Source organism: Astatotilapia calliptera, chromosome 18, assembly GCF_964374335.1.
Source record: "Astatotilapia calliptera chromosome 18, fAstCal68.1, whole genome shotgun sequence".
NCBI classification, from domain to species: Eukaryota; Metazoa; Chordata; class Actinopteri; order Cichliformes; family Cichlidae; genus Astatotilapia; species Astatotilapia calliptera.
In genome coordinates, this window is record NC_137439.1 from 23,525,383 (window position 1) to 23,541,384 (window position 16,002).

At 41.5% G+C, this 16,002-nt stretch overlaps 2 protein-coding genes across 2 annotated transcripts in view; one reads left to right on the forward strand and one right to left on the reverse strand.

Moving 5' to 3' along the window:
• The window catches only part of dnah9l (dynein, axonemal, heavy polypeptide 9 like), a 43,662-nt gene extending 41,885 nt beyond the window's left edge, over nt 1–1,777 (forward strand). The window contains exon 87 of the mRNA XM_080293297.1: nt 855–1,777. Coding sequence (XP_080149423.1) covers nt 855–1,102 — 248 coding nt within the window. The 3' untranslated portion in view covers nt 1,103–1,777. The remainder of the gene's footprint in view (nt 1–854) is intronic.
• LOC113011055 (uncharacterized) lies at nt 1,198–15,489 on the reverse strand. Its single transcript, XM_026150422.2, has 11 exons — nt 14,904–15,489; nt 13,604–13,691; nt 11,456–11,557; nt 11,009–11,074; nt 10,839–10,867; nt 10,602–10,739; nt 8,304–8,390; nt 5,955–6,029; nt 5,732–5,838; nt 2,810–2,990; nt 1,198–2,715 (listed from the first exon to the last, which is right to left on the reverse strand). The coding sequence occupies exons 1-11, from the start codon at nt 15,060–15,062 to the stop codon at nt 1,741–1,743; spliced, it is 2,007 nt and encodes a 668-aa protein (XP_026006207.1). The 5' UTR covers nt 15,063–15,489; the 3' UTR covers nt 1,198–1,740.
• Between the last annotated feature and the right edge of the window lie 513 nt (nt 15,490–16,002).

The following is a 16,002-nucleotide window of genomic DNA, read 5'->3' on the forward strand; positions in this document are numbered from 1 at the left end:
AGTGTGTGTGAGAGCGTTTCAGTTGTGTGTGTGAGAGCGTTTCAGTTGTGTGTGTGAGAGCGTATCAGTAGTGTGTGTGAGAGCGTTTCAGTTGTGTGTGTGAGAGCTAAAATTTCAGTTGTGTGTGTGAGAGCGTATCAGTAGTGTGTGTGAGAGCGTTTCAGTAGTGTGTGTGAGAGCGTTTCAGTTGTGTGTGTGTGAGAGCTAAAATTTCAGTAGTGTGTGTGAGAGCGTTTCAGTAGTGTGTGTGAGAGCGTTTCAGTTGTGTGTGTGAGAGCGTTTCAGTTGTGTGTGTGTGAGAGCGTTTCAGTTGTGTGTGTGTGAGAGCGTTTCAGTAGTGTGTGTGAGAGCGTTTCAGTTGTGTGTGTGAGAGCGTTTCAGTTGTGTGTGTGTGTGAGAGCTAAAATTTCAGTAGTGTGTGTGAGAGCGTTTCAGTTGTGTGTGTGTGAGAGCGTTTCAGTAGTGTGTGTGAGAGCGTTTCAGTGGTGTGTGTGAGAGCGTTTCAGTTGTGTGTGTGAGAGCGTTTCATTAATAATGTCCCTTACGGCACCTCATATAAACCGTTCACTTGGGCTCAAGATTTAATGATTGGAATTTGATGATCAGAGATCACTGGGACTCTATAAAGCAATTTTGTGCTTATAACTTCTAGATAGAATAAGCATATAATGATTAATTGACACATTTAAGTGAAAACTTCACTGCAACATCATGATACTCTGCAAAAAACAGACTTACTTCTCAGGATGAGCAGCAGATATGGCCTTGAACAGCAGCTAGGAGAGTTAATGGGGCATAAAAATCCCCAAAAGTGCTTTAAGTCTTCTCTCTTCTTCACCTACGCCCGACTACAGGTGCAAGATGGGACACTCAGACCGGAGTGATAACTGAGGCTCGTTTAAAGGAACTGACCCCAACCATGCCTGTTATCTCAGTTCGAGCTGTACCCAGTGACCGTCAGGAAACCAGGAATATCTACGAGTGTCCCCTCTACAAGACCAAGATCAGAGGACCCACGTATGTTTGGACTTTCAGTCTAAAAACCAGGGAGCGACCTGCCAAATGGGTCCTGGCCGGAGTGGCTCTTCTACTCAGTGTGTGAAAAGTGTAAGAGTTCTCAGTGAAGATGCAGTGTGTCCTCAGTGCTCCTGATGTCCCTTTTGAACTTATTAGTAGCGCAAAGTGACTGGAATATAATAAGATTTCTTTTCTTTTTATTGAAAAATGATAAAATGTACAGAGAAAAATGCCAATACTTCACACACTAGATCACAGTTAGAACTGAAAGTCAAAGCATGTTTGGAACAAATCAAATCTATAAACTACAAGATATAAGCAGGAGAAGAAAAAAAAAAGAAAACAAAGACAGTGCTGCCTCGTTAGAGCGGCGTTCAAGTGTCTTATTTTGTTACACTTGTACCTCTTACAGTATGTTATGCATCAGTTTTAATAGCACATTAAATTACACAGGTGAAGCCAATCTGACAACATGACAGTACAACCTCAAACTGCCTTTTCCTTCCTTCCCTCTTCACAGTACACATGGGTGTAGTATTCGTCCATTTAATTAAAAAACAAATTAACAAAAAATGTGTGTATACCAGCTCTTTTTTTTAACAGGAGATCGCACATACTGTAGCTCAGATACTGCATGTGCTTACAAGTCAAAATCTTTCTAGTTTGGCCTCGGTGTGTATTTCTGTGTGTGTATTTCTGTGCATGTTTCTGCTAAGGTGTCATCTAATCACTGTCAGACCAGTCGAGCTCCATCATGTCCATGGCTGCTGTTGCCATGTTGATCTTGGTTCCGTGCCGCATGCTGCAGCTCTTAACAGAGTTCTGATTAGACGATGCCCGCATGCTCACCTGCACCCCAGAGTGACCGACGACACCCACTTCACCCCTGATCTTTTGGCTGATGGCCTCGCTGACGTCTCCTCTAACATCCTGGACTACAACTCCCATGTCACTCCTGCGACCCCTGACCCCCAGCTCACTTCTGACGCCGTGACCAATGACTTTCATCACTCCCAGGTCGCCCATGTTCATGTCCATGTCACCCAGTCTCTCCATCTCCCCCATCTCATCCATATCTAAAGACAGCATGTCCCCAAAGCCCCCCATGCTCCCATGGAGACCTTTGAACATCGTTGGGAGCCTCCCTCCTTCGAGACCACCCTCCATCCCTCTCTCTTCCAGCGTGTCGCCGAGTTTTTCTATCTCCCATCCTCCCTCTCTATCCCTCTCTCCTTCCGCCTCCCCAAATCCCCCCGAGTACCCTCGGACAATAGTAGTCACCCTGCTTCTTTGCATTCCTCCTCTCTCCCTGTCCCCTTCCTCCCATGTCCTCTCCTCCCTTTCCACTACGCCACCGGGGAAACTCCTGAGTGTCACCTGCACCCTTCCTCCCTCCAGACTCCCACTGTCATCTCTGTCTCTCTGTCCCCAGCTTTTCTCCTCTAGGGTACCCTCCTCTTCCTCGTCCTCCTCCCCTAACCTCCCCTGCAACCCTCGGAACATGGCGTGCAGCCTCGTGCTGTCGAGCGAGCCCATCCCTCTCTCCAGCACCACACTGCTCCCCCTCTCTGTGTCTCCGTTGCTTAGTGTGCGAAGGAGAGAGCTGACACCAGCACTGCTGACCCCAGCGCTATTGGAGTCCTGAGAGTGTGAGCGGAAGAACGAGCCCGAGGAGCTGATGGACATCGGTGTGAAGAACTGGTAGAGACAAGGGCAAGATTAAGAAAAAGGTATCAGTTAATTTTGTTTATGGCAGTTTGAGATAAATTATATACAGGCAAGTTTTGCGTACCGGTGAGATGTTTGAGCGCTCCATGAGTAGGGAGGTGGGGCTAGGAGTCATGTTGGACCTCTCCATTAGCCTCTCTTCCCACAGTCTGAGCCTCCTCTCTCTCTCCTCTAGCTCCTTCTCCTTGGAGTAAAGTTCCCTCTCTAGCTTCCGGAGGCGCTCTAATGTTGACTCAATTTCACACCTAAAGTATTTGTACACATGAAAACATTAGTGGTCAGTGATTAACTCCAGGTTTTAAAGGAGAAATGACTATATTCAGAATGAGAATATAATAATTAATATGTAGTCTGCTAAAAACAGCTACCAGTGCATCTAAAAAAACTGTATATAATGAAAAGGTTTTATTTTTAATTTATGTCATATATCATATATTCAATACACATAATGTGAATTATTTGAAATCTTTTTGTTTTAACATTGATGCTAATGACCAGGGGTCCCCAATTGCAGTCCACGAGGGCCGGTGTCCCTGTAGGTTTTAGATCTCACCCTGGGTCAACACACCTGAATCACATGATTAGTTCATTACCAGGCCTCTGTTGAACTTCAAGACACGTTGAGAAGGTAATTTATCCATTTACATCAGCTGTGGTGGATCAAGGACATATCTAAAACCTGCAGGGACACCGGCCCTCGTGGACTGGGATTGGGGACCCCTGCTAATGACTTACAGGTCATGAAAATCAGAAATCCAGTACCCCAGATTATTTGAAAGCTTTCATTTTAAGTAAATTGCTATGCCAACTCTCGATCTAGTTCAGTACACACAACTACAATCATGGAGATGACTGCTGACTTGGCAGTCATTTCTATGATGGTCACTGACACTTTCCACAAAGAGGGTAAGAAGGCGTTTGATGAAAAGCCTGGCCTTTCAGAGTGTTGTATCAAAGCTTATTAATGGGATTAACTGAAAGGGAACACTGTAGTAGGAAAAGGTGCACATGCAACACGAATGATCGCACCCTTTAAAAAATTGTCAAAAACTTAAGAAAGATTCAGAGTGGACTGATCCTGGTTTCTGTGCATCCAAAGCCACCACAGAGGTCTCCAGGAAAGGAGAGACAACACCAAAAGAGTCTTAACTGGGCTAAGAACAAAAAGAACTCAGTGAAAGTCCTCTTTTCAGATGAAACTCAATTTTGCATTTTAGTTGGACATCATGTTCCTAGAGTCTGTCAGAAGAGTGGAGAGGAGCCAAGAATCCAAGGTGTTTGAAGTAGTCTGTGACGATTTGGGGCGCCATGTCATCTGCTGGTGTCGGTGACATTGTTTGGTCCACCATGTTAATCCAAAGTCAACATGAGACAATCAGAAAGAGATTTTAGAGCACTTCATGCGTCCACCTGCTGACAAACTTTATGGAGAGAGCGGTTCGTTTCCAGAAGGACCTCTAGCAGCACCCAGCCATAGTGCCAAAACTACGACTGAATGGTATGCTGACCGTGTTATTACAGTGTTATTATTACTGTTATTGTTTGTAACCGGCCAACTTGTCTGGCCTGAACCTCATCAAGCACCTGGAATATTGAAAAAAGGAAGTCAAGAAACACCAGACCCAAAAATACAAACAGCAACCTGGGCCTCAATAACACCACAGCAGAGCCAACACTTGATTGAATCCGTGCTAAGACACTGATGCAAAATATTGAGGGCCTAAATAAGCATATTATTCAAAAGCTGGTCATTTCTGTATCGTAAACGTCATTATAATTAATATTTTAATGATTTAAGATACTGGATTTGTGATTTTCATAAGCTGCAAGACATTTTTCACTTTATGTATATTGAATATGCAAAATGTGAAAGTTTACATTTTTTGAATTTTGCAGTGACCTCTGAGGCATACTCACTGGAAACTACAATTCATTTTCATTTCTTTCATGATTTTTATTTCACATTCACTTGATACTTTCATTTTTTATAACATTAAAATATTTTATGTTCATGAGGAAGTAGTTTGCAGTTGTGAGTAGTTAACTTTTTACAGCAGAACACAACATTGTTTTATAGTCGTCTTTTGATGCAGTACTCTCCTTTGCCACAAGAGGTCACTATTGGATTGGCTGTCGATGAGCCTGCATTCACAAACACAATCATCTCTCACGGCAACTAAATATAGACATGTGCAGAGTCATACCTCCTCCTGTATTCCTTCCATACTTCCCCTTTCATTCATCCCACCCCTTCACCTCTCCTCCCAGCTTGTCCAAGTTTTTCCACCCATACCTAAAACTTCACTCAGAATTGATTGCCTTCCTGTACTCATGTTAAATATGCACAGAATTTTGCACCTTCTCTCCTCCTGCTGTTCCATTGGCCACCTCTCTCTCCCTTTTTCCCTGCACCCCCCAACCTCCCCTCATCTGTCCACTCTTGTTTTTCTCTATCCTTGCTGTTTGTGTCTCACTCAGTGTTTTAGATTTCACACTCACACAATACATTTCTGTTCCTCCCTGAACCTCTCCTCCTCCTCCTCCTCCTCCTCCTCCTCTTCAACTCTTCAGTTTGATTTCTCCTCAACCACCCCACACCACCTCCAACCCCACCCCTTGTCTCTTTCTCCCCATGTCGGAGTGAGGGCAGAGTGGAGGAGTAGAGGAATCTCTTCCATGGCTACTTTCCAGTGAGCTTAATATAGACTGAAGTAGAGTACAGGGTCACACATTCAGCTTCTCCCTTGAGCTTCAGTGTCCACAGAGTTGTGTATGTATACATGTATGTGAGCGAGGGTACATGCTGATGCGTGTGTGGATTTGTGATCTACCGTGTGCACACGCATTCAAGAGGGTGGATTTGTCAGCCTCATAAGAGAACAACACTTTATAGCATGCACTTAAAAACGTCAGGAGATCCCTCTGACACAGTGCAGTTACACTCTTATTTTGGATGTCTACAAGACTGTGTTTTTTGTGTGTGTACCTCCACTGGTCCTTGTTGTGTAGGAAGGAGTTACACTGGTCCGGTAGCCTGCTATCGTTAGCCATGGTCTCCAGGGTTGCCAGCACCTGCTTAAACTGTGGACGCTCCTGTAAATACATTTGTACACACAGGATATGATCGTGTATCTTTGAAAGCATTCGGTGCGCTATATGAAACTTTTTTCCGCACATTAATCACTGTGTCCTGAGTCAGTTTAGCTTACCTTTGGGTCTGCTTGCCAACATTTTCTCATCAGCTCTGCAAAACTTGCTGGACAGCTGGTGGGAATGGTCAGCCTCTGGATAGCCAAACACAATAACACAGACACATATAAAAATAATTACTATACAAATGAAACCACCCCGTTTTTTTTTTCTTAACTCACCAGAGTGTTTTCATTTAGTCAACCATCCATTCATGCAAATAGCTATCTGGTGATCAGGTCAAAGTGACCGCAAAACACACACTTTTGGCCCAAACTCAAGATTTTTTACACTAATTAACATGAAACTTTACACAGTTGTATAATAGAGGAAAATAATGAAGTGATCACATTTTTTATCATAATGTTGTGCAAAAACACTTTTTGGATATAAACTGCACCTTGAATTTTTAAAAACTAGGCAAACAAAACTGAATAAGTTTCCTGCGCAGCCAACCCGTTTGACTACTTCAGCGTCAACAACTTCAGAATGAGAGTCTGCAGTCTTATATTTGGCTCTGTGAGCATGTACAAAAGGATGGAGCTTTGCAATTTGATGCCTTCCCCATAATGACAATGCATGGTAATAACAGCATGTTAGGATGCTTCCATTTGCTAAGTAGAAATGCACAGCATTTAACCAAAAGCTGATCTGATCTGAGGTGATATCAGAATTGGCATTACATTTCATTCTAAATCAAGTCAGAAAAATAGCTTTCAAACACCAGAGACTTTGCAGATCTTGTCTCGGTTCCAAATTCTTTTTACTCCAACACTCTGCGAAAACTTTACTGTATTATTCCTCTTTAAAGACCTCCACCTGCTCCTTTGACATAGTAAAGTAAACTCTGGGGACCATTAGCCCTCACCTTTAACCAGCATTGTTCACCCTTCCTTCAAATGTGCAATAGTCCTGCCTCTTCTGAAAACCAGAAAACGGCATTTTAGAAAAATCTAACTAGGTAACAGACTAAATTGTAACCTTTTCCACTTTAGCTCTCTTTATACATTTGTCCAGCTCTTCATCATCCTCAACCTCTTATATACTTTTACTGCTCCAGTGTTCTGCAGTTTCCTGTTGAGTAGCATTATTCAGAAAACGCAGAAAATGTTTCCGTTAACTTTTATGTGGATGACACAGATTTGGAGTAACTTTAACAAACTTGGCTCTGGTGGCTATAGAATTAAATTTAGAATCCTGTCATTTGGCTACTATGTGTTAAAATGTGTCGCTCGTTTCTCCATATTATACGCTGAGAGATTAGAAATCGTTTAAATAAAGAATATACCAAGATCCAGGACTAAGTGCTCGGGGGAAGAGACTGTGCCAAAACCTTCACCCTTATACTGAAATTTTTAACACAGCTGAAATGAGTAATGAGTGAACAGAGATGTCTTAACTTTAGCAGAAATCTGTGTGTATTATGTTGAAAAAGCTAAAAAGCTGACCAAGGAAAAACATGTTCATGTCCTTTGAAATTAGGACTAATCTCAGAAGAAACTAGTTTATAGGTTCACAATATTAGGTTTATAATTCCAAGTTTCAGCAAATTACAATCCATCACAGTGTTTATGAGCTAAATGGTGGGGAGGGGGGTTCATGTATATCTTTCTTTTGTACTGTGTAAACTGCAGTTACAAAGCCAATCCCTTTGAAAATCATAGGCCCAGACATCTCCATAGTACAATGTGGTAAATGGAAACGGTTTCCCTGGGGATTAATCCTAAAATATCACCAACTCAGAGTGGAGAGAGGGCGAACTGAAGGGTCAGGAAGAGAGGTGTAGCAATGGAAAGGGAAAATCAGACGGAGACTGGGAAAGAGGAAGAGAGAGAGAGTTATTTAGGGAGAGTATTTGGAGACGAGCCAGCAGCTCCGAAGGAATCATGTTCTCTGTGTTGTTTTGTTGTGTGTGTGTGTGTGTGTGTGCGTGCGTGCGTGCGTGCGTGTGTGTGCGTGCGTGCGTGGGGGTGTGTGTTTCTCTTACAGGGGCTTCGGTCACTTTAGTAACTGAAACACAGATGCAGCATAACCATCATCCCCTACCACTCATAAACCCAAAGAATCGACCCTCCCACCGCTGCAATCTTCTCTTCTTTCCCCCCCTCTCTCTCTTTTACTCTGTCTGCCTCTCTCACTCGTAAAGGCTTTAACCAGGGGGAGTCTGGCCAAGCTCCACTGCTGTGTATCCAGGCCTTACAAGAGCAGAGAACTGACATCAGGCCTAAAAATACTCTGCCTTAGCCTCACCAGCTCACAGTGGAAACCATGAGAGCATCACATTGTGCCTCCAGTTGCTTCAAACTCTGGTGGGTCTAAATGCTTTCAGTATGTTCAAAAAAGTGCACATGTATGTACGTGTAGGTTACCTCTTGCTTTTCCACCACCAGCCATGCGACCTGCAGCCCTTCGAAACCTTTGAATGGAACCTCCCGAGTCAGCATCTCCCATAGCACCTGGCCACAGAACAGACGGTGTTGGTTCGCTTAATGCAGTGAAACAGCGTACAGTTACTAGTGACAACTACATGGCCTCAGTACTGTTGATACGTGAGGTGAGAAACTATTGGAATGAGTATAAAAACTGTTAGTGTTCAGGCCAGTATGCTCTACTTAAGTTTTACAGTTTTTTCTGCATTATTTTAATCTGACCTTTGCATTTGCCAGAAATTTTTATGTTATCACCGGATTACTTGCAACTTTATCATGTTACCATTTACCCAAACTTCTTAGCTACTCCATTTAGCCGTGACTCATTGTTTAAGAGGAGATCCCAATCTTTTATCCATACTACTAGCTACAGCTGCAAATGGTATAACTTAATAACCATGCTTTAAGTTAGTACTGTGCAAAAGTCTCGAAAGTCCATAAAGTCAGGCTTTCATGTAATTTTGGAGCAGTAGTTTTTCAGGCTGTCTAAAGAGTTTTTCTTTGGCTACTTTTCCCTTTTCATTAATTTTCAGTCCATTCCTTGTACCTGATCGTTCTCAGATACATTTTTTTTTTGGTTGGTTGGTTAAGCCTCTTAATGCTGACCTATGAATCATTCGTAAAAAAGGTATCAAACTCAAGGGATGAACCAGTACACATAACAACAGGGCAAAGAACCAATTTTAAATAGTATCTTCAGCGTCTTTGTTACTAGCGCCCTGTCACAAAAAAAACACATAACTAAAGAAATTAGAAGAAATTGAGTCTATCAAAAATAGCAAAGAAAATACAGTTTGACAGACATGAAATGTTTGACTCCCAGAGAGCTATTAGCCAAAAACTTGCCACGTCTCGGTATAGTGTACATGTATCCTTTAAAAAAAACAAAAAAACATGTTGCAATACTGGACAAGTGGTGGACAAAGGAAGTAGTAGGCCTAAAAACTATCTACAGCAGATGAACAGTAACTAAAAGTCATGTCCTTAAAAAAAAAAAAAGTTAAATCCAGCAAAGCCCTAAAACAGGATTTGAGAGGTATATCTGGCCCCTTCAATTGATCCATCTGCTGTTCCTCCTCAGAAATGGACTCCGTGGAAGAGTGGCTGTCAAAAAGACATTGTAAAGGAAAGGAAGCAGTGAAAAAAGGCCAAGGTATGCCAAATTACACAAGAACTGGGATAAAAAACATGGGAATTGGGTCTTATGGACTGATTAATCCACATTTGATATTTTGGGTTCCAACTGTATGTAGAGATTCGGTCAGCATAGAGGTACAACAGTGAGCATAAACATGTTTAACACACAGTGAAGTCTCTGTCATGGTTTGGGCATTTTAGCCAGTGGGATCTTGTAAAAACTGATGGAATTATAACTGCAGAAAAGCACAGTCAGATTTTCACCCACCACACAATACCATCTGGAAAGTGTCTGCTTAGCAACGGTTTCATTTTTCAGTATGACAATGATCCCAAATATACTGCCAATGCAATAAAAGCATACCTGGTGGATAGAAAAACACAGTGAAACACTATCAGTCATGGTTTGTCCTCCCAAGAGCCCGGACCTCAACATTATTCAAGCTTTGTGGGATCATGTTGACAGGGAACAGAACAAAAGGCAGAAACAACCAAAGAAGAGCTTTGAATGTCCTTGAAGAAGCCTGGAGAACTATTCCTGAAGACTACTTAAAGAAATGACAAAAGAGCTGCCTAACAGAGTTCAGGCTGTGTTGAAGAATAAATGTGGCCATACCAAACATTGACTTTCAAGCTCATCATAACTCAGTTTCTGCCGGTACATACTCTATCAATAAATCACTGCACCCATTTCTCATTTTCCAAGAAAAAACAAAGAAAGAAAGAAATGAACTGGTTTGAGGCTTTTGCACAGTACTGCATTTCAGTTATTTATTCTCTTATTTATACTTATTTAACCACTTATCTAGTTTAATCATTTATGAGTCCCTCTCGGTGGTTTATTACTATCAATTAACTATTAACTTTACTGCTTAAACCTGCTCTGGTCTGCACATTTCTTTAATTAAATTGTAATTTCTGTTTCTTAGGATTAGTAGCACTCATCCGTCAATATTCCCCGTGACTACCGCAAAAGTACCCCCTGGGGTACTTCTACTCCTACTTGTAATTCACTAAATTACAGCACTAGCACTGACTGCTACTTCTTAGACTTATTCCTGATCTTAAAATACTGATATTCCTACAGTACTGCCAACTCACCACACCATAGGAGTAGGTGTCACAGGTCTCAGAGACAGGCAGGCTCTGAATGACCTCTGGAGCCATCCAGGGAAAAGTGCCCACTACTGTCATATGGGTGGTATGGGAAAGAAACTTAGACGCTCCAAAGTCACAAATCTGAAATATCAAAGGAAAAACGCTATTAAAAAGATGCGCAAAAATGCACAAGATGTATGTCTTTTTTGTTTTGTTTATAAATACATTATAGGTACAAACCTTAAGCACTTTATCTGCTGTCATTACCACTGAAAAACAGACCACATTATACAGTCCAGTTAATGGTGCACAACACTGAAAATACCTGACATTCAGGACTCGTGATTGGGCACATCTACCAAAAGCAAGTTAGAAAAACTAATCAGAATGGGGTTTAAATTATGTGTTACCATTTCGGGACTTGAGGTCTCTGTGAATCACTTTGACTGGAGCTTCTGCATGCAGGTAATGCATCCCTATGAGGAAACCAATCATTAATAACGTTGTATCAAAAACAAACAACCAACTACAGCACTTTGATTGGTTTTTGTGGAATTATCTAACAATACTCAATGTTTGGCTTTCAATTCCATTTGTTTTTGATCAGAAATCTATTATGAACTGACGTTAAAACGTTAAGTGAGACAAGAACTTCAGCAAAAAATCAGCTAAAATAAGGGCAAAATACTAAAATGGTTTATAAAATTAAATAAAAATTAATGTTTAAAGTTTTTTTCTCTAAAAATGTGTGACAGACTTTATTACATCATTGGGTGTGTTAGAGACTGTAGATTCTCTCTTATATAACCTGTTATATCCATATCCAGTTTTTAATCATCTTTATTTTTCCTTATTACCCTTGGCTATCTGGATGGCCCATGTCATGATCTGGTTCATGTCCATCTCTTCACTCTGCTCACTGGCGAGGTACTCATACAGAGACCCTGCGCTAGCATATTCTGCAAGTACAGCACAGACAGACACAAACAATTTTCATTATGACAAACAAGAAAAATCATGCGCACCAATGCATCGTGTAAAATGAGTCAACAAGTATACTGATTAACAGGAAAAATTATATAAAAAAGGACCGTTTTTATATTAGTCTGTCACTCTGAGTTTGACCTTTGACCTGAAAAACAATTATATAACACACATGTATACTTTTTTTTTTTTCATAAAGCAATAAAAAATCCTATTTTATTATTGGATGAATTAGTTTCTCTTTTTGTCACCCTAATAAAGCCAAACATTCAATCTAATAGTTACATTGCCAGTACCACGTTGGATCTCAGAGCTGCCTTGCATAAAACATATAAAAATTCCTTAGAGATTCTGGGCCATATTGACATGATGGCTTCATGCAGCTGCTAAGGATTAGCCGCAGAGTTATTCTGTGTTAAATCTATGCCGTAGGTACTTTGTAACTACAAATCCCTCTGAAACCCAACAATGTAACCTATGCTGTAAACTGATGTGCGCCTCTGTAGAAGTGTAGCTACACATCACATCGAGAGCCCGCAACCTTCCGCCTCTTAAGTCAGAAGTCATTAACTATTTCCAGATCCAAACACTTCTTCACTTCCCAAACTCAAACAAACACCGTGGTATCACTGAGAGTTCAAAATGACCCAGATTATCTCATCTTCAATAAAATGAAACTTCAGATCAAACACAACACAAAAGCATGAATGTTGGTAACGGCAACATTTATTTATCTTCGTTATATTTGTAGACTGGACAAAGATTCACCACAGAAATATAAATCCAGTTCATCCTATAACCGTGTGCCTCATTCACAGTGTGTCGTGGAGTTTAACTCAGAAATGGCTGCCTGGACCTTCCTCGTTCAAATGTCTAATATAATAATATTAATATATAAATGTATTTAAAAATTAATTAATACCTAAATACCTACCACACACTATGCTTGGCTTATATATTTACTGAGGTCTTTATTTGTTAAATAATCAATTATTTCCTTATTTTTGTTAAAGTATCTTGAAAAGAGCCACAAGAGTTATTAGTAAGAAAGATTATAGCTCTGCACCAGTGTAAAACAGAGCCTCCATTAATCTCATCAGCAACAACCACTATTTTAAATAATAAAGTCTACAGTAGTGTATATTACAGCATCTTCAAAACCATCCACTGCTATTTAAACAAGTGAAACAAACTTGGTACTTGAAGTTTTACGTTACAATGTGTGAGAGCTACAGCCCACTGTTAAGCAGTGCACAAATCATACACAGTGAGAAGCTGCCTCAAATCATCGGAAACATCTTCAACCTTCACATCCTGCCCTGACTTTTAAATCCAAAATATGTGAGAATTTTTCCATTTTGCTACTTAATGTCAGATCAAAGACAGAAAGTAGAGCACAAGCCTTTGTAGCCTTGTGAAAATAGAAATGAATGCCTGAATGTTTTCATCTGCACACAGAGACCAAAATGTGCTGATACCTGCTTTACTTTTGATATATCAGTAAGCATTAGGCATCAAGAAACATTGCTGGTGGTGTTTCAGTGCTTTATCTATACCATATAAACCCAGCCGGGATTACAACCACATCCAAACATGCTGGTCTCAGTTACAAATGTCCTGCCAGGAATCACCGCAAGAACCAGTGTTCAAAGTATGTTCTGATATTTCACCATACACACATAAACACTTGCCGGCCATCAGAGCATGTGTTAACGCGCGTGTAACTTTCTCCGCCTCGGATCAAATACGCACCAATTAAACCAATATACACACACACGCATACACGTGCAGGTTTAGATGGCACCACAGTGTGCCCTGACTGTATTCTGTAGCTTTTACGACTTACCTCAGACCTTGACCTGATAATGACTTCATACTTATATTACACCTGAACCCCAAGGATAGTCACACACATTTCATTTTGTGCATCTCGTCTAAATTTAAGCATTAAACTACACTGACAAAAACATCTGAAAGTGTATATTTCAAAAACACACTCATACACACACTCCGAGTCTGACCTGTGACAATGCCATAGTTGGGAGATTCCAGCACGGCTCCATAAAACTGAATGATGTTCTTATGACTCAGTACACTGAGAATCTCAGCCTGGATGAGGGGTCAAGAAAAAGAGAAGCAGAGAAGTATGATCACCTTCATTAACTTAAGTTTTACAGTAGAGGACTCTTTTAATCTTTTAATAACTCTTTTAATAATCATTAATCACAGAATGTTAGGCTAACTTAAATGTTAAAACCAATTTTAAAGTTAATCCTGATTGCATCTCCGGGATTCCTGAGCTTATTCCATTCCACAAGTTATCCAAACAAAAACTCTCCACCCTGCAGCAGTAAACAGGCCATAAATCTGAAATAACATCTCAATCATCATCTTTGCATGTGTGGAATATGTAACTTTTGCCAAGCAACATCATAAACTAACAGTGAAATGGATTTACACATAAACTCCAATCGAGCATTGAGCAAAATATTTTCTCTCTAAATATTTTTTTTTCCAAAGAGAAATTCATCATTCTGGGTTTACTCTCATCTATTGTTGTAAGGCTATCAGTTTGTGCAGGAAAACGATGCATGAAGGCTCCACATGAAGCTGCACTTCTCACATTATCCATCAACTTGTATTTACACATGAACTATGCAGACAGCTTTATGCATGCATGCCCACCCTCTGTGTATTTTTGTGTGTCAGAGAAGTCGCTCAACCGACAAAATTTCTTCCCTGTGTAATCTTATGAAGTTGGCCCACTTGTGACACCACCTTTCATTTCTCTATAATGCATGTGTGCACTTGCTTTTGTATTATATAAAATCTGACACTGTGAATGAATACACCCACAGGCCCCAACTTCAGCTTCCTGACACAGACCCATTAGCCTTTACCAGCACGGGATCATTAACATGGAAGGAAATCATGCAGCCCGCCTCATACTCGTGGAGACTCACACCCAGGCCTGAACTGAAGTGAATTAAGCCTCGAGGTACTACTCACCTCACCCTAACATACAATGGGAGGAACAGGGGAGTCCAGGCATAAATAAAACTGCTATATCTACAAAGAGTGGGAGGAGGAGGAGGGGACATGAGAAGCGGTATGTTTAAGATAAACACATGTACAATGGCAGACAACAAGGGAGGGGGAGGTGGGGGAATGAGGGGGCTTTGGATCCAAATCTGGGTATTGAGTGGAAAGTAACCGTTTTTGAAGTTTTGAGCAGTAACGTCCCACGAAGGAGAGGAAATACCTAATGACTACTGTACATTATGTGTGATTGGTCTACGTCTGTGCGTGTCTCCACTTTACCTCTTTGTCGATCTTCAGAAGCTTCTTCACAGCCACTTCCTTGTCCTGGGATATCCAGAGAGCTCTGTAGACGCTCCCAAAGCTGCCTCCACCACAGTTCTCGTAGAAGAGCAAGTCCTCATGCTTTATCTGCACAAACGACGAGCCAGGGGACGACATGGCATACTGACTGACTCCCGCGCACTCAAACACACACACACGCGCGCGCAGCAATAAAGTGTGACTGCCCAACTACCTAACCGCTATCCCGAAGGTATACAAGTCACGGATGAGCTGAGAGCAAGTGAAGGAGAACAACACAAAAGAGAAGGGAAGTAGTTTCCTCCACAGGGCCGGAGTGGATGTTGTCGGTCAGCAGAGCAGATTGTCAGGGAGAAGAAACCAGAAAGTGCTGGAAAGAGAGAGCGAGAGAGAGAGAAGTTTGCTCCCTGTGAGTGAGGAAAAGTCAACTGTCACTACCAGACAAGGTATTACATTGCCTGATAGTGGTGATCCAGTGTAACTACAACACAGAGCACACAAACACACACACACACACACACACACACACACACACATACACAAGCTTGAAGATGAGGGAGAAGTGAGCGTTGACTGTGTGCAAGTTACGGTTTGCAGTCAGTGTGTGCCGTCTGTCTGCAGCAGACACACAGTTCAAATATGGTCATTGGCATCCCGGGCATTCCTTCTTCCTGGATAACTGTGGCTATATAAAGCGCTGAATGCACACACACATACAGCTCTGGCTTATAAGCGCGTCTGACATAGTGTAAATCATTTAGCAACAAGGTTGTTGCTGCCACATATGCACCTAAATCTATCCGCTCACACTCTCTGCAGTTAAAAACACATACTCACCAGAGAAGCCAGGCAAGGCCGGCGTGTTACTCAACCAGACAGGAATGACCCACTGACATCAACAAGCAGGATAGCTGTGCTGACATCACCGTGCAGGGACAGGTGAGATCAGCCATGGGAAGTTAGGGACACTTGTCACTTGTTGACTGTAATCGAGTACAAATGTGGACTTCGTGGTGATTCACTGAATAAATAAAACACGACAAACACTGCCAGCGGCTCTTAGAAGCCGTAGTGAATC

Bases quoted from the DNA above. Each gene is read 5' to 3' on its own strand.
- LOC113011055 (XM_026150422.2), bottom strand. From the start codon at position 15,062: ATGTCGTCCCCTGGCTCGTCGTTTGTGCAGATAAAGCATGAGGACTTG. The intron at 6,030-8,303 runs GTAACCTACACG...TTGGCTATCCAG, and splicing joins TGGTGGTGGAAAAGCAAGAG to AGGCTGACCATTCCCACCAG. The intron at 2,991-5,731 runs GTACACACACAA...CAAATACTTTAG, and splicing joins CACAACAAGGACCAGTGGAG to GTGTGAAATTGAGTCAACAT.